General features: G+C 41.6%; 2 protein-coding genes across 3 annotated transcripts; one reads left to right on the top strand and one right to left on the bottom strand.

Moving 5' to 3' along the window:
• Nucleotides 1–875: 875 nt before the first annotated feature.
• Nucleotides 876–6406, bottom strand: med4 (mediator complex subunit 4). Its single transcript, XM_061841658.1, has 7 exons — nucleotides 6308–6406; nucleotides 6113–6179; nucleotides 4587–4757; nucleotides 2933–2990; nucleotides 2776–2862; nucleotides 1279–1410; nucleotides 876–1184 (listed from the first exon to the last, which is right to left on the bottom strand). Exons 1-7 carry the CDS (start codon nucleotides 6382–6384, stop codon nucleotides 1012–1014), a joined length of 765 nt encoding a protein of 254 aa, XP_061697642.1. The 5' UTR covers nucleotides 6385–6406; the 3' UTR covers nucleotides 876–1011.
• Nucleotides 6407–6816: 410 nt separating this feature from the next.
• Nucleotides 6817–17934, top strand: alg11 (ALG11 alpha-1,2-mannosyltransferase). 2 transcript variants are annotated; one of them, XM_061842473.1, is made up of 7 exons: nucleotides 6817–7065; nucleotides 9791–10003; nucleotides 11027–11229; nucleotides 12387–12555; nucleotides 14253–14620; nucleotides 14675–14854; nucleotides 16241–17934. In XM_061842473.1, the coding sequence occupies exons 1-7, from the start codon at nucleotides 7010–7012 to the stop codon at nucleotides 16522–16524; spliced, it is 1473 nt and encodes a 490-aa protein (XP_061698457.1). In that variant the 5' UTR covers nucleotides 6817–7009; the 3' UTR covers nucleotides 16525–17934. The 2 variants fall into 2 exon arrangements, with proteins under 2 accessions (XP_061698457.1, XP_061698456.1); XM_061842472.1 differs by having other exon boundaries at nucleotides 6818–7065; nucleotides 14253–14854.
• The last annotated feature ends 6 nt before the right edge of the window (nucleotides 17935–17940 follow it).

Here is a 17940-nt window from a genome sequence, read left to right as displayed (position 1 = left end):
GGACAGAAAGGGAGTTTGGCAAGCAATGTCAAAGCAAAGCGAAGCAATACATACAGGGGGAAAACTGAAACTACTTTGTCAATATTTCCATTTTAGTATCGAGCTGATACTCATACTTAGTGTCGATATTTTGTTAAATCCGGCCACCACGAATTTCCAGTGTCCCAAATTGAGACTATCTTTGCAGCGACTCGATTATTTTGCAGGAAAAGATAGAATTTTAACTATGCTAAAAATGCTTCTTCACAATATTGTGTAACTATAACAATGAAATCAGGATTACCCACAATCCGGGAACTTCCATACACCAGAAATTATTTTAATTAATGTAAGCAGTTTCCAGTGTCCTTTAATGAAGGATTGGAATGGTAGTTCGTCTTAGTTTTTGCTTTTTTTTTTGTTGTTGTTGCTTATTCTCATCAAATCAAATGTAACTGTGAAAATGTACCTATTTTCCATCCATCCATTTTCTTTGGCGGTTATCCTCACTAGGGTCGCGGAGAGGGCTGGAGCCTATCCCAGCTGTCAACGAACTGAAGGCGGGGTATAGCCTGAACTGGTTGACAGCCAATCACAAGGCACATGGAGACAAACAGTCGCTCTCACAATCACATTTGGGACAATTTAATGTCCAATTAATGTTGCATGTTTCTGGGATGTGGGAGGAAACCGGAGTGCCCGGAGAAAACCCACGCAGGCACAAGGAGAACGTACAAACTCCACACAGGCGGGGCCGGGATGAAACCCAGGTCCTCAGAGGTGTGAGGCCAATGCTTTACCAGCCACCCCCAAAAGTTCCGTTGACAGCTGGGATATGCTGCAGCACTCCCCGCGACCCTCATTAGGATAAGCAGCAAAGAAAATGGATGGATGTACTTTTGGGATGAACAAAGTGTTTATATTTTTATTATAGAAATTTTGAATCTACAGACAAAATATGAACATTTCTACACAAAATTATTTATTTACAAGCATAATTACAAAGAACCCATACACACAGACACTCATTTTTCAGTCGGAGTCGCTGCTGCTGCTGGAGGAATCAGTGGACATAGCCTCCACGTCATCCTCATTCTCCTTATTGTGTCCGGGGGGCTCTAGGCCGAAGTCATTGGCGTGGTGGGGCGGCAGCATGCCCACTGACAGCTCGGACGACTGCCAAGGGTAGTGCGGCGTCAACACGTCTGTGGAGGCACACGCGGGGTGGGGCGTTTACAACAATTAACAGTGGCAAATGACAATAGAAGAATGGTTGTTGGTTGGGCGGGAATAGAATACCTGGCAGCCTCCCGGCAGCGAGGGCGTCGCCAGGCAGGTGTCCGTTGACGCCATTGGTGGGAAGGTTGGCCATGTGACCCAGCACGCCGCTGCGCATCTCCAGGTCAGTGGGGTACGGCCGCCGTGGGTCACCTGAGTATTTTCAAATGAGCTGTCAATGTTGCCTTGATTTGAGATATTGCGTCTAAGTTAGATTTAAAGGTTTTGCGGGAAATTTCACGGGTCAACATCTAATCAAAGGGCAGCTACACAATGGCTTGCTCACCAGTCGATGTCAAGCAGGGCACAACAAATTCTGGATATATACAGAGGAACCTCTATATATTGGACTAATAGGGGCTGGGGATTCTCTGTTAAAGCAGATTGCCCATTACGATGAAGCACTTTTTTGTGGTCATATGCACCCATATTATTGCACAGTACAAAATTATGTACTTTTTTGTGACCCAAAAGATCCAGAACTTACCATGCTAGTGTCATTGTTGACACAGTGGTCATAGGCAAATTGAGGCCGGTTTCATGAACCACAAGGAATTAGTCTGCGTCCTAGTTTCTAATCCATTGACATAGATCAGTGGTTTTCAACCTGTCCACTATTGCAGTGATTTCCAACCTTAATAGAGCCAAGGGACATATTTTGAAAAATCCCACGGCACATCAACAAAAGTAAATGTAACCAAAAATGGATCGATTAACTACTGTATGTACTTCTTGCCATCTAATAGAAGAGGATTTGTTTGTTCTGTCTGTCATTGTGCCTCACTACCATTAATAGATGAATAAAGACATATTATTTCTTGGAATAAATGTTTTTTTTAGCAATTACATAAAATTGGATAACTTCCCACGGCACACCTGAAGAGCGCTCACGGCACACTAATGTACCCCGGCACACTGTTTGGGAATTACTGCACTATTGATATGTTCCCACTCAGGTTATGAATCATTTGAATTTGAGAGATTCTTTTTGCTCATTTCAATTCGGGCACCAAACGATTTTCAATTCAGATTCTTTTAGGGGACAGTTGAGTCAAAAAAGTTTGCATGGTTTAAATAAATTGTGTGCAAATTACGAACATACATTTTCTTAGCAGCCTGCAGCATAAACTAAAATGAGCATTTGACTCAGGGTCTTTATAAGCAGTATCAATAGCAAAACAATGAAATAGAAGACAATTTAAGCGACTATTGAGATACATCCATTGTATATACAATATGTGACCTGGAACTACGTATGCTCCATTCTCTGCTTCTATTGTGCCACAGCGCCAGTAAATAACACTGCCAATTCTGGAACTAACAGACTTTGTCAATGGCAGTTGAAGTGACATTTGGAAACTATTTTTTGGCGCATTGTCCAGCACCGACAGTCCGTTTTATCCAATTACCCATTATATCGGATTCTGTTATATAGAGAGAGGTTGCACTGTACAGACACACAACTGAGTAGTCACCAGTCAATGAACAAACAGCACGTTCGAGATTTTGCATGCAAACCTGGAACCCAGTTGAGTGGCGCGCACACGGCGTTACTGGCGCTGATCCTGTGGGCGTACTTTATGAGCTCCTCGGACGATATACTTCCTGCGGGGATGGCAGAGTGTCAGTGAATCAAATCCATCAATCAGGGGGTCACATGGGCATGTGGGTGCACCTTTCCTGGCTCGCTCGATGGACTTGAGCTTCTCCTTGGCCTGGTAAACGGCTGTCGCCTGAGGACAAGAACGGAGGGAGACGAGTCAATCAAAGACAAAACATTTCTGCTCACTCACCTAATTGCCATTGTTGGTTTCCATATGCAGATAATTCCAGTTGATGTCCCAGTTTCTGGGATCGCCTCACATCTAATTAACTGACTGAGTTAAGTTAAACGAGACACGACGCATTACTTGTTTTGTACTGTATTACTTATTTTTGAACAACTGCTCCCTAATTGCACATATAGCATATGCTCTCTCTGACAACCCAAGCTAAATTTAGCTCATTCCTGAAATACAAACCTTGTTTCTCAGTTAAGAGGTATCACTTCAATATGCATCCTTAGTTTACCATAGTGGTGCCTAGACCAAGATTGTAACTAATTTTCACATATATAAAATTCATGTTATTAAAATGTCACTGATCCATTTCAACACCCCCAAAATCAATGATTTTTGTTTGCTATGTTTTAATGGACAAAAATAACAATATTGTGGAGAAGGATCAATGTGTTTTTTTTGTTTTTTTTCAGCGTTGATAACGACGATTAGTAGTCAGGGAGGCCAACAACCAATATTTGTAGACAATATTCATTTGCTGGAAAAAGAAAAATATCACTCACAGTTTGAATAATACATATCATAATTCCTAATTTAAATACATTTAAAGGTCCCATACAATATTTTTACTGTTAGCAGGTTTGCAAGATAATTTATCTTAGAAATGCCAGGGTGTCCTTTTTCCAGCTATTCTAGTGTTCTTTTACGCCTGGCATTTGAGACAGATGGGAGCAACAAAAGCGGTTTCACCCTTTTGGGCCTTGTGCTGCTATTTATTGCTTTATGGATGCAATTGACAAACATCATAGATGTCAAATTTAAACCATGTCACAGAGTCTTTTTGACCCATTTTATGCATATAACAGTAGAAAAAAATGTATCTGGATCATATGGAACCTTTAAGCAAACAGTATGTTTATGAAACAGATTTTGACATTTGCAACATGTTAAAGGTTTTGCTTTTACCTTAGACAACAGACATTTTCGTTTTTAAATTTTAACAAAAAGTACAGTAATCTCCCAGGATCAGCAACATCTTATATATATAGATTGCAATTTAAATAAATGGCTCCTTATTTTTGTACAAAAAAAGTTCTCCAAAATTTTTCACTAATCCATTGGTTTTCTAATTGGGAGGTGGGTCATAACAGGGAGATTAGGAACAGGGGAGGTAGCAGATTATTCCCCCCAGGCAAATTTTAAATCCACCCATTTCCAATTTTCAGTGTTATCCCCCCAACCCCCTCCCAATACAATTACAAGCGGTGGGGGAGCACGGAAAAAGTTGATCCCCACGGCCCAAAAAGTTTGAAATCCACTGCGCTAACCCATGTTTTATGTTCAAACAAAAGGTGCAGGGTCACTTGATCTCTTGTAATGTTAAGTAAAAATGAATAAACAATGCCCTGAAGTTTCTCCAGTTTTGAATTGATTTTGTAATAAATAAATAAATAATCCTGATGTGTGTAAAAATGCAGAATATTGGCACTGATGATCAATTTATCTGCAAGAACTTTGCTTGTTTGTACAGCTGAAACCAGCGAGACGTACCAGGATGTGTTCTGCCTCTTTCAGCTGCTTCTGTAGCTGTTGGATGTCGCTGTCTCGCTTCTCCACCTCCTTCTCCAGCTGCTGCATCTCTTGGTGCACCTTGCCCTGCTGCTGGGCCACCTCCATCAGGTCCTGGAACTCACGGTCACGCTGTACCAGCAGCTCCAGGATCTGTGAGAAACACACGCAACCATGTTAGAACGAACGAACGAACGAACGAACGAACGAACGAACGAAAAACAAAAAAAACACAAACAAACAAACAACAAACAAACAAACAAACAAACAAACAAACAAACAAACAAACAAAACCAAAAACAAACAGACAGACAGACAGACAGACAGACAGACAGACAGACAGACAGACAGACAGACAGACAGACAGACAGACAGACAGACAGACAGACAGACAGACAGACAGACAGACACAGACAGACAGACAGACAGACAGACAGACAGACAGACAGACAGACAGACAGACAGACAGACAGACAGACAGACAGACAGACAGACAGACAGACAGACAGACAGACAGACAGCAGACAGACAGACAGACAGACAGACAGACAGACAGACAGACAGACAGACAGACAGACAGACAGACAGACAGACAGACAGACAGACAGACAGACAGACAGACAGACAGACAGACAGACAGACAGACAGACAGACAGACAGACAGACAGACAGAAGACAGACAGACAGACAGACAGACAGACAGACAGACACAGACAGACAGACAGACAGACAGACACAACAGACAGACAGACAGACAGACAGACGACAGACAGACAGACAGACAGACAGACAGACAGACAGACAGACAGACAGACGACAGACAGACAGACAGACAGACAGACAGACGACAGACGACAGCAGACAGACGACAGACAGACAGACAGACAGGACAGACAGACAGACAGACAGACAGACAGACAGACAGACAGACAGACAGACAGACAGACAGACAGACAGACAGACAGACAGACAGACAGACAGACAGACAGACAGACAGACAGACAGACAGACAGACAGACAGACAGACAGACAGACAGACGACAGACAGACAGACAGACGACAGACAGACAGACGACAGACAGACAGACAGACAGACAGACAGACAGACAGACAGACAGACAGACAGACAGACACACACACACACACACACACCACACACACACACACAAAAGGTCGTTTCCAAATGAAATGTGAACTAGAAGAGGATTACTATACTATACTGAGGATGACCAGCTAACTGCGAACTTCCATCACTGCCAATTGTGATCCTGACCTGCTCTACATCATTTTGAGTTTACCAACATGCTTTCTCCGACGTCAACCCCACAAGGAGCAAATGAAAAACAATCTTTATTAAAGTTTTAATTGATTAATTTTAAAGTTTAAAATCTTTGATAAGTTTACAAATAGGGAGATGGTTGACGGACGATATCTAATCTTTCTCCTCACGTATACGGTTCCACTGACTGTGGATGCTTGCTGGTCGTGTGTGGAGGTGTGCCTGGTACCTGAGTGTCTTCGCCGGGCTGAGGGAGTTTCTGACTCCGGGACAGCGCTAACATCTCGATGAGCTCTCTAGTAAGGAAAACAGAAGACATAATGTCAGACAACATCATAGAAGCAAACACTGGATGACGAAGTCAACACACACAGCACACAAACATATTTAAATATGAACAAAAACTAATGGGATTTCGCTATACCGAGATAAAACCTCTAAATCGTCCAAAACACTTAAGAGTCGCTCTTTGGTTGACTTCACCGTCACTGTGGCTGCCATGATTGCTTCCGCCACTTCCCCCGTAGACTGGAAACGGATATTACGTCAATCCCTAAAACGGAAGTGTTGGCACAGAAACAACTTGAAACTCACCTTTTTTTACGTTTTATTTTCAAACGTTTATTTCGTGTAATATAATTCAATTAATCTACCTACATTTTCATACATGCAGTGCTTGTTTATATTCACTTTTAAGGCAAGTTGGCCTCTAGTTGCAAAAAAATGTAGCTGTTAGAACACATTTCAAAAGTACAGAGAGCGAAAATAATCAACACTCTGCCCTGCTATCTCATTTATTTGTATTAAATATTACAATAGAAATTAAGGAAAACAAATTAATTAACTCCACATGTTAATGACGCAATATGTAAACACAACGGGAGCCAATGAAGTTAGCGTGACGTAACCCTTGCGTGATCTCTGCGGACTTCAACAACCAGCGGGGGTCTTTCGATGTCACATGTTCAATTGTTACGAATACCTCATAAAGTGGCGTATTTGACAATAGACATGATTTTTTCATTTTTATTCCATTTGTCTCAAATTCTTCCCGGTGCCTCGGCTGTTTCCGCTAATCACGTGACGCATACAGGTCGAGGCGGTCCTCAAAGTCTCAGCTGTCAAGATGGCGGAGCTACACCATCATCACAATTTCTCTCTCTGCTTCTGTGATTTCGTGAGGTAAGATGTGAAGATTTTCGAAGACATACAGTACTATATTAACAACTCTAAACACACAAAAACGACGCTGTGCGTGTAGCTAGCTTTTAGAGTCGATGACAGCCAAAAATCAAGGGAGAAATCATATTGTGATTATCGACTCGGACGAGAATTTTACCTGCTTGAAAGCACTGATTAATTTAGTCTTCTTTTTACAGATGTAATAAAAGTACACAGACTGGCTACTTAAGCAGACGTCCAGATACAAAGGGATTCGTACAAACACTGTTTCAACTTCTGTATTTAACGAAACATAGAAAAACTGTGAAATTAGTGGTGTCAGAATTTATCGCTGAATCAATCAATAACTAATCGATCATCAAATTAACACGTACATACCCATTGCTTTTGGTAACTGTCCAAGTCATCAGATTTCAGCCTCTCAAAACTAAATACAGTATCTGATTTCAGTAATCTTTTATGAAAGCATATGTAAACATCAGATTTTTTTGGGAAAACATTAAGAAGCATTTTTTGTTAATTTATGACTGATTTTTATCTTGTAACTGTACTCTTTCATTCATTGGCCTACACGTCATAACTGGCCAGGTCCAGCCTTTTAAAACCATACACGCTTGATGTCACCGTAACAATGTGACAATTAACATGTTTGTGGCATTTTCTAGAAAATAAAATAGAATAAGTAAGTTTCTTTCGGCTTGTCCCTTTCGGGGTCGCCACAGCGTGTCATCTCAGATGAACGCACATGTGTTTGGCACAATTTTTACGCCGGATGCCCTTCCTGACGCAACCCTTCTCAGGGAGTGGAGGCCCCAGTGGGATACGAACCCACAACCCCTGGTTTATCAAACCAGTGCTCTAACCACTGAGCTACAGGGCCTCAGAATGAACATTTGAAATCCCTCCAGTCTCCCCCCTTAAGTAAATAAACAAAAACACAGTTAGTTATCAAAGTACATTGTTCAGTGTTCTAGTGCCTGCATTGCTCTTCTCACAAAGATTTTTATATGTGCACTATTTTAAGTCAAGTTTGTGTTTCAATCAGCTTTAGAGTGTTGGCCTCACAGTTTTGAGGCCCGGGGATCAAATTCTGGGCCCACCTGTGTGGAGTTTGCATGTTCTCCCCGTGCCTGCGTGGGTTTTCTCTGGGCACTCCACTTTTCTCAGACATCCCAAAACATGCATTCTTTAGAGACTCCAAATTCTTGCTTAGTGTGATTTTGAGTGCACAGTATATGGCACATAATACTTTTTTTTTCAACATTAAAAACTCTTCTGTGTAAACAGTCATCTGGTTTTCAAAGTTTTCATTGGTTGAAGTGTCCTGTCCAACCACATTCAGCATTTTGAAAGAAGAAAATCTTGTTGTGTGGTTAATTTTAGCCTGTATTGTGAGGCTGACAAATCCAAGTTTGCACCTCCCATGCATACAGTATTTTGTCTTCGTGTTGTTTGGTAATGCTGAATATTTTTTCAACTGCTTAATTATTCAGTAGAAGATAGCTGCAGCCCTAATTATTTGGGAGGCTTTATATGATCAGAGGTCGGCACGGTGGTTCAGCTGGTAAAGCTTTGGCCTCACAGTTATGAGGACCCGGGTTCGATCCCGGCCCCACCTGTGTGGAGTTTGCATGTTCTCCCCGTGCCTACGTGGGTTTCCTCCGGGCAGTCCGGTTTTCCCCCACATCTCAAAAACATGCAACATTAATTGGACACTCTAAACTGCCCCTAGGTGTGATTGTGAGTGCAACTGTTGTCTCTCTCGATGTGCCCTGCAATCGGCTGGCAACCAGTTCAGGGTGTACCCCGCCTCCTGCCCGTTGACAGCTGGGATAGGCTCCAGCACTCCCCGCGACCCTCATGAGGATAAGCGGTGAAGAAAATGGATGGATGGATGGATGGATATACGATCAGGATTATTGGGGCCAATCACAGATCAGTGAGTTTAAAAAAACGATAAACGTTCACGAGATGGAGCAATGAGTCTTTAGTTAGATGACCTGTTCATTTACTATGTATACTCGTGTACTTAATTGCTCAAAAATATAGATTTAGAATAATTAATGTATCTATGTTCATCTATTTTTGCGAGAGCACATAGTGAAAGACATAATAATGGTCTCCTATTAGATGTCAGTAAGTACATACAGGAATAAATGTATGTACTTTTTGTGACATTTTTGTTTGTTGGTATTCCGTGAGATTTTTAAATTCTAAAGAATGTGTCCTGTCCCCAAAAAGGTTGGAATTCACTGCTGTGTTCAAATCATATGTTCAGTAGAACGGCAGCATGTTTACACACAACCATGAGCGCTAGCACTACTTTGCTCGGCTATGTAACGTTTTGTTGCCTGCTTGCGAGGCCTAATTGTATTAAAAGTATGTGAACATACCTCAAGCAAGCCTTACATGAATGTCCTCTCCTGTTTTGTCCTGAGTAAATGTCCTTTACGGAGTCCATCAATGGCGTCATTGATCGGAAAGACAAATTGTGACAATGAAGCTGATCGACTGATCAGCATAAAATGCTCCTGATTGGCTGATGCTAATATCACCTATCAAATGTGGGTAAAATCTATTATCTATCTGCCTCTGTAAACCACGATGTGTGTTTTTCTGGTGTATGATTCTTCCTACACAGATAATGATGCTTTGCAGTGAACCTCTACAGTAGCATTAGCCACCTGTTAGTTTCTGACAGCTCTTTTGTCTTCAACTCGCCCAGGCTGCTTTGGTCCTTGGTGGTCCCCTGCCTGGTCCTGAGCCTGGTGCTGACCCTGCTCCTGTTCCTGCTCCTGCTGGCACTCCGCGCATGGCTGCAGGGCCGCCGTAGGGCTCAGGCAGGCGGCCCGTCGGTGGCTTTCTTCCACCCTTACTGCAATGCCGGCGGAGGCGGGGAGCGCGTCCTCTGGTGCGCCCTCAGGGCCCTTATGCACCGGTATGTAACACCCCCCCCACCCCCCGCCCCCCCAAAGGTGTGTTAGAACTGCGAAAGCCGGGGTCCGCAATATCTCATGCATTGAAATGGACAGTGGTAATAACTCATTTGCAGTAGTTTTTTATAAAAAAAAATTACCAAAAAATACAGTTGCATGATTATTTTTTTTTTAAATTAAAATTGTAAAACCAATTGCATGATGGATGAATACACATTTTCAAACTACATTCAAACATGTTAGTATACTGGAAAAAAAATCATTATAAAAGTAAATGAGGCGCTCCTATTTAGAACTGGTATGATTCCTAATTATCTTCGTAAATAGTTTTATAATAAAAGTTTCAAATTGTTATTTTTACTTTTTCTTTTTTTACTGTCCTATCTAGCTTTATGGCCTTGCAGAACTTTGGATCTGTATGCCTTTTGTGTTGAGTCAGTTTTCCTGTGCAAAAGGGGTGTTTAAAATACTCGCTTTTAAAATTTCAATCCTCCTCTTCCACATATTCCTACACGCTGCTCGCAGTGTGTGGCGTGGTGTGTTTGGCAATTCCAACCTCACTTCTGGTACCCCTTGGGTGGATAGAGTGACCACACCCTGTGTCTTGAGCTTCGGGTACGTTCAGAGAGGAATACCTGTTTTTTTAGCTAAAGTATGATTCAAAGCTTGCTGGAGGTTATGTGCATGTTTGAATTAATCCCTTTTAAGCAGCTAAATAAATGCATTAGTGTATTAGTGCAGGACTCATATTGCTACTTACTGTTTGGGCTGGATTACGTTACAATGTAACGAGGTATCTGGGGAAATTAGAAAACTTGCAATTCAGACTTCTGACTTGCGTACGATAAATGACACTCGGAAAGTGAATTCAGGACCACCTGTCCAACTCATCATATCTGTCGGCTATGTCTTTAGTTAAGATGCGACTGAGACCTTTCTTTCTCAGGCTCCAAGTGGCTTATTTTCTGCTTTTCTTACTTTTCTCAAATGCAATGTTTCCACAACGTCTCATCTCCTCATCCCAGGTATCGCCATGTCTCCTTCGTGGTCTACACAGGGGACCAGGGAGTGACAAGTGCCCAGATTCTGGAGCGAGCCCGGCAGCGTTTCGACATCAAGCTGCCCCGGCCCGTCAACTTTGTCTTCTTGCATCGCCGTACTTTGGTGGAGGCTTCCTCCTACCCTCACTTCACGCTGCTCGGCCAGAGTGCTGGCTCCATGGTCTTAGGTAAGACAGAGCCTCGAGATATGAGTGACCCAACTTACATATTTTTCGAGATATGAGCTGTTGATTAAACATTTTTTTTTTATTTGACTTGTGACTGGAGATATGAGCCGGTATATGGTGGCAGGTGACCCCACTCACTTTACAACTACAAAGATTTTGGCAGATACTGTATATACAATATTTAGTAGTGATGGCTTGATGAGGCCTCGTGAACTTGTAACTTGTATTCCTGCTGCGTTAAGTATTTTTCTAAGCCGTAGTTTCCAAAAACTATCACTTTTTTTTTTAAATGCCTCTGAATCATGATATTCAATCATGAAAAGTAAGGCCCGTCCCTGTTGTTAATATATATATATATATTCTTTTAATTTGTTGTTGTTTTTATGATTATTGTTATAATTTCCTCCCGTTTATTAGATAGTTTTTATTCTAGTGTTTTGGGATTCTGGTGCTTTTTTTTTTAAAGCAATTTCTCCTGGTTTGGAGAACTCTCACAAAGAAAGCACTCATGGGGCTTAATATAGTGAAAAAGGTTCATATATATTTATATTAAATTTAAAGGTGATTAGGCAGGATGGTGGATGGCTGGTTAGCAGATCTGCCTGTGACACTAGTGAGTAGTACAGATAATGGAGGGATGGATGATGGCTGTTCCAAAGAGGTGTTTTTTTAAGTATTCCTCAACTTTTCCCATCTTTTATTGGGCCTGTCCCAGCAACATTAAATATTTTCTCTTTGTAGTGTATTCACTTGAATATAGGTTGAAAATGATTTGCAAATTGTTTTATTCTGGTTATTTATGTTTTGCACAACGTTCCAACCTCATTAGAATTGTGCTTTTTTTTCCTCATTCAATTTTGGGCAAAGGCGGTCCCATTGCCATCAGTCACAGATGTGGGTTTACCTCTCTCAGTAGCTAAGACAAACTTTTCCTCTGAAGTATTTTGATGCATATTAAATTTTGTATTCGGTTCAAATAATAAAAAAAAAAAAAACAATCTTCTTTACTATTAAACTAAATATAACAAAAGTGCAGGCATGTACAGTTAAACAGACAATGTAGTCAACTAACAGGAGATTACTATCTTCTCTTGGAACTAGAACTTTCTCTCTTGACAGACATTTTGCATTTGTGCGTTTATGTGTGTGTTTGTCAGGCTGGGAGGCCCTTATGGCGTTTGTCCCTGACGTGTACGTGGACTCGATGGGCTATGCCTTCACGCTGCCGATCTTTCGCTACCTGGGAGGCTGCCAGGTGGCCAGCTACGTCCACTATCCCACTGTCAGCACTGACATGTTGTCCGTCGTCCGGGAGAGGAACCCCAGGTAACGTTTCGCGGGTTATGGCTGTTCATTCATTTTTATGCCAATGGATGGAACGAATATATAATTCACTCTGTTTCCCCAAATGTAAAGATCTGGCCATTTACATGCACACAAGATATAAATATCTGACCATACACTTACATTTTTGACATTTGTCCTTTCATTCAAACACATTTATGTATAAGGGTCATTTTCATATAATTTGACCAATAATGAAAAAATAACAATAATAATTACAGTATTATAATTATTGATGACATTTTGGGCATTCTTTGGAAAGGCAGTACTTAGTGACAGAGCAAATAGTGGTGGCCCACTACAGTACACTTCTTACATAGAAGAAGTTTCTTTGAGCTTGTCCCGTTAGGGTCGCCACAGCGTGACATCTCAGCTGCACGCTCATATTTGTTAGGCGCAGTTTTTCGCCGGCTGCCCTTCCTGACACTACCCCTCTCGGGGAGTGGAGGCCCCAGTGGGATACGCACTAATGACCCCTGGTTTACCAAATCAATGCTCTAACCACTGAGCTATGGGGCCTAAACTTTCTTACATAGCGATACCAAAAAAAAGGGCATATCAGTAAAGACATTCTGCGTCATAAAAATCACGAGTTGCACAATTACTGTTTTGTCCTTAAAACTCTACTAAGACAAGTGCATAAATTATACTTTCTGCTCAAACCCATGACAATTGTCTTTAGATAATTGTAATAATTGTAAAGACATTGAATAGTTCCAACATGTGCAAAAATTCATGCAAATTCCTTATAATCCCAGAAAAATACAATTTATTTTTCAGTTTGCAACTGTGTGATAGGAAAAGTGCCGCTTCATCCTGGTACTTCAGTTCATAGTTCTCTCTGGTGTATTGCACCAGCATAATAAGGCTTTTGAGTGGACCTATCAGTAAAGACAGTGTCAAGAACGGCTAAAGACCATTGAACAGACCACCTCGCAGAAGTTGGAATCTGTTGGATGGGTTTTATTCATCCAAAGAACATAAATTGGGACAACGCAGAGCAAAAAACTATGACATACTTACACAAGTCTTCATTCCTATCCTTTCCAGTGCAAACCTCCACCTTTAAAACTGTTCCTCCCCCTGCTGCCTGCTTTCACTGCAGATCACAATGTTATTCGTAAACATAATCCCTAGAGATTCCAGTCCGAGATCATCTCTCAGACAGTCCATCTCTACTGCAAACAAGAAGGGGCTCAGGGCAGAGCCCTGATGCACTCCCATCTTCACAATGTTTCATCCCAAATACTAGAAAAGTTGTTTTAGCAAAATCTCTCTCTTATATAAATCTTATGTACCCCTACATATAATTAATATATTCAGAAAACATAATGCACATCAGAAAGCTTTTGGTAAAGACATTTTGGCATTAACATTTATAAATGTTATTTTAAAATATTTTAAAAATAAGTATGACTTCTAGATCGACAATAACTGCAAAAAATTTTCAACATCAGTTTTTCAAAGGGAAATTCAATAGGCAATGTCTTTCCCAGTATTAATCAAATTGTGTGAAAATGACAAAGAGTCTGTCCATTCACATACACACATTTTTGTAAAAATATTAGTTTTTCATTGACATATACGCTGTTATGTAAATATTTGGTAGTCTTTAAACATGAATACATGACATAAACGTGACTTTGTCCACTCTTATACCGTTTGTCCTGGTGTGTCAGGTTCAACAACGCAGACTCGATCAGTGATAGCGCTGTGCTGAGTGCGATAAAGGTTTTGTACTACTGCATCTTCGCCATCCTCTATGGGCTGGTGGGCTCCTGCAGCCACATCATCCTGGTCAATTCTACCTGGACGCTGGGGCACATCCTTGCTCTCTGGCGCTGCCCAGCCCGCACTGTCGTGGTCTACCCGCCTTGCGACGTAAAAGCCTTCCTGAGCTCACCACTGGACCGCACGGAGGAGGAAGGTGACGAAGACTGGGAGGAGCTGGGATGTGATGCGGGAAAGGACAGGATATGGCGCTCCATCGTATCGGTGGCGCAGTTCCGGCCGGAGAAGAACCACCCATTGCAGATCCGAGCTTTTCGTAAGTTGCTAGCTCGGAGACCAGAGGATTCTTCTTTGCGGCTGGTTCTTATAGGCGGCTGCAGGGATCGGGAGGACGAGGAGAGAGTGGTTTCCCTGCGTCAACTCTGCCAGGAGCTGGGCATGGAGGACCGTGTCCACTTTAAGCTCAATCTGCCCTTCGAGGACCTCAAGAGAGAGCTCGCGGACGCCACCATTGGCCTGCACACCATGTGGAACGAACACTTTGGCATCGGTAAGCATCAAAAAAGAAATTACCACCTGGAGAAATCACTGTCCCAAAAAAAAACAAGACCACATGCTGTGTTCGTGGCAAAAGATTATACAATGGGGTATTGAGGTTCAAGGTTAATTGGTCATGTAACCCCACTTGTATATTAAATTTATGTGTAATACCTGCACGTTATGTTTTTATTACGTGTATTGAGGCCTTCCGAAAATGCCCGTAGCCCGAGACATCGGAGGGTCGTTATGCTATCTACTTCGAGGCCGACCAGAAGTGACGTTGCAATTGTCATACACAATACACAACACACGACACTCTTTACTTACAATGCCAAGCCGTGTATTGGAATAGGAGAAGGAGAAGGATTTTGACATATGCGATCACCCAAATGAACTTGGCATAGTCAAACCATACGTATTTGTTTTTCACTTGGAAACCCAAAGTAACTTGCCACTGCCTAAACCATTTGTACAAACAAATGACACACAATAAACTACTGTGAAATCCCAAAATCATACAACAATAAATATTCAAGGACGGGAACAACAGCATGGAACAATAGTACACAATGCAGGCTAGCAGGCTGTTTGACTAGGGTTAAGTCGTAGCGCCAAGTCGAACCAAAGATGGAAAGGCGCATTTACAATCATATTTATCGATTTAACTGTTATTAATCACTGAAATTAGCAGGTGTCGTTTGTAAGGGGGTTCTAAAATTATGAAGAAAATCATCTTTGTCTTCTGACATTTTAAATTAATTGCAATGCCATTAATCTGTTCCAGACTCTCCCAAAAACTCAATCCACCCAATAACTTAAGTTTATGAAAACATAATAGTAATCCATCCATCCAGTCATTATCTGAGCTGCTTATTCCCAAAAAGGTCGCGGGAGTGTCGGAGCCTATCCGAGCTAACTTTGGCAGGAAGTGGGGGTACACACTGAACTGGTTACCAATTACAGGGCACATTGAAGCGAAAAACAATTCGCACTCACAATGCCGATGGGGAATTTGGAGTCTCCACCATAGAGAAAACCCACACGGGCACGGGGAGAACATGGAAACTCCCCACAGGGGGAGCCGGAATTTGAACCCCAGTCCTCAGAGCTGTGAGGCCAGCGCTTTAACAAGTTGCTCCACCGTGCCGCCGGTCACATACATGTGCATCCAGTTTACGTGTCATGATACATGCAATTGCTCTTATTATCAGTTTATAACACCTTGCACAATAGAAACAATATAGAAATAATCTATATATATATATATATATATATATATATATATATATATATATGTATACCTTTAGTTTAAATTATAATGTGCATGCAGTGTACAAATATATGGCTCCTCCTCCTAGTTATTCAAGATAACTAAGCCTTCCCCCTTTTCATGCAGGCGTAGTGGAGTGCATGGCAGCCGGCACGGTGGTACTGGCCCACAAGTCGGGCGGTCCCAAACTGGACATCGTAGTCCCGTATGAGGGCAAGCGCACAGGCTTCCTGGCCGACAGCGAGGATGATTACGCCGCCGCCATGGACACCATCCTCACGTTGACGCCAGAACAGCGTGCGCAAATCCAACGCAACGCTCGTCGGTCAGTGATGCGCTTCTCCGACCAGGAGTTCCAGGCCTCCTTCCTGGCAGCGTGTGACTCATTGATGAGCTCGCTGGAGCGGTGATACAGGGAAAAGATTAGGTTGTGATACCAAAAGAAAAGGAAACTGAATTCATGGTCGGCAAATAGAAATCAGCATGACGACAAGAAAACATGCACACAGTGGTAAAAAAAGGTCGATACATGCATGTCTAATGTATGTGTAATATAATTGATGCAGTTATGCATATGTGTCTGACCCTAGAGTAATAGAAGTAAACACAAGAACTAAAAAAAAATCACATGAAAAAAAATAAGCCACTGGACATGAGGCACATGCAGTGAACATGCTGTTTGATTACGTGATCATTGATTTCCCTAGTCCATGACACCCACGACCTTTCACAATAGGAATAAACATGAAGGGTGGAAATAATTCACGTAGTAAAAAAAAAAATCTCCCCTTTATTCTCGGTCCAGCAATTCAAGTGTAATAATTCCTCTGATCGCTCCTCTTGGCAATTATTCATGCGAAAACCACCCCTGGCACAATGGAAATAATAGCGTGGGGAAAAAATTGTCCACAGCATACTTGGTCAGGTATAGACACATGCAATGTAAGTGTCTGATGATTTTGCAACTGCTCCTCTTGGGAGCTATTCATAATAACCACCAACAGCAGCACAACTGAAATAAACAAGGACTTGAGATAATCCACATTGTCTAGAATCAAGTCCATGCCACACGCAGCATTGGCACATGCTATGTATGCCACATAAGATTAAAGGGATCGCTCTTCTCATCAAATATTCACATCATTTCCATACACAATACAAATAATCATGACAGCTAAAAATCCCCATACCCCCCAAAAAAATCATGGTACGAACATAGTGCACTTGAGTGTGCAGTTTAGGTGTCACACAATAATTGTAATTTCTCCTTTCACTGGTTATTGACAACTGCCGTCACCTTGCACAATAGAAATAAACACAACAGCGGGAAATAGTCCACACAGTCAAAAGCTTAATGGAGACAGCTATACCTGATATGCGACAATGAATGTATTAATTATGGCTTCATTCATAATAATATGAATTGCTTTCTTTTATAGGTTTCTGTTTATTTCTCAGCACGTTACTTAAAGTTCAGCACCAAATCTTTGATATTGTCTCCGAGGATGAAGATTCTGTACACTTACATTAAAAGGAATTAAATGGTTTTAACATTGTCAATAGAATGCGGATATATGCTATTACTTTATATTTTATTCAGTACACATCCAAAGAAAGATGACGTGCATTCAACACCTTAGTACTTTTCAAGTCTTGACTGATGATGCAATACTGTCATAAGACATGGTGTTTCAGCACGCTTCAATATTGATACTTGACACTGGTGTACTGAAAGTTTATCACGAGAGATACTATATTTTGCAATATTGATATTTGACACTGGTGAGAAATTTTGGCCAAGTGTGTAACGACACACAAGCGATTGT

This window comes from Syngnathoides biaculeatus, chromosome 14 (assembly GCF_019802595.1).
Source record: "Syngnathoides biaculeatus isolate LvHL_M chromosome 14, ASM1980259v1, whole genome shotgun sequence".
Lineage (NCBI taxonomy): Eukaryota > Metazoa > Chordata > Actinopteri > Syngnathiformes > Syngnathidae > Syngnathoides > Syngnathoides biaculeatus.
The sequence above is the reverse complement of the archived record's forward strand: the minus strand, read 5'-3'. Positions and strand labels throughout refer to the sequence as shown.

Excerpts from the sequence above, each read along its gene's own strand:
- med4 (XM_061841658.1), bottom strand. The coding sequence starts at position 6,384 with ATGGCAGCCACAGTGACGGTGAAGTCAACCAAAGAGCGACTCTTAAGT. Across the intron at positions 4,758-6,112 it reads AGCCCGGCGAAGACACTCAG|ATCCTGGAGCTGCTGGTACA; the intron begins GTACCAGGCACA and ends TGTTTCTCACAG. Across the intron at positions 1,185-1,278 it reads CGCTGCCGGGAGGCTGCCAG|ACGTGTTGACGCCGCACTAC; the intron begins GTATTCTATTCC and ends GTGCCTCCACAG.
- alg11 (XM_061842472.1), top strand. The coding sequence starts at position 7,010 with ATGGCGGAGCTACACCATCATCACAATTTCTCTCTCTGCTTCTGTGAT. Across the intron at positions 11,230-12,386 it reads TGCTGGCTCCATGGTCTTAG|GCTGGGAGGCCCTTATGGCG; the intron begins GTAAGACAGAGC and ends TGTGTTTGTCAG. Across the intron at positions 12,556-14,252 it reads GTCCGGGAGAGGAACCCCAG|GTTCAACAACGCAGACTCGA; the intron begins GTAACGTTTCGC and ends CTGGTGTGTCAG.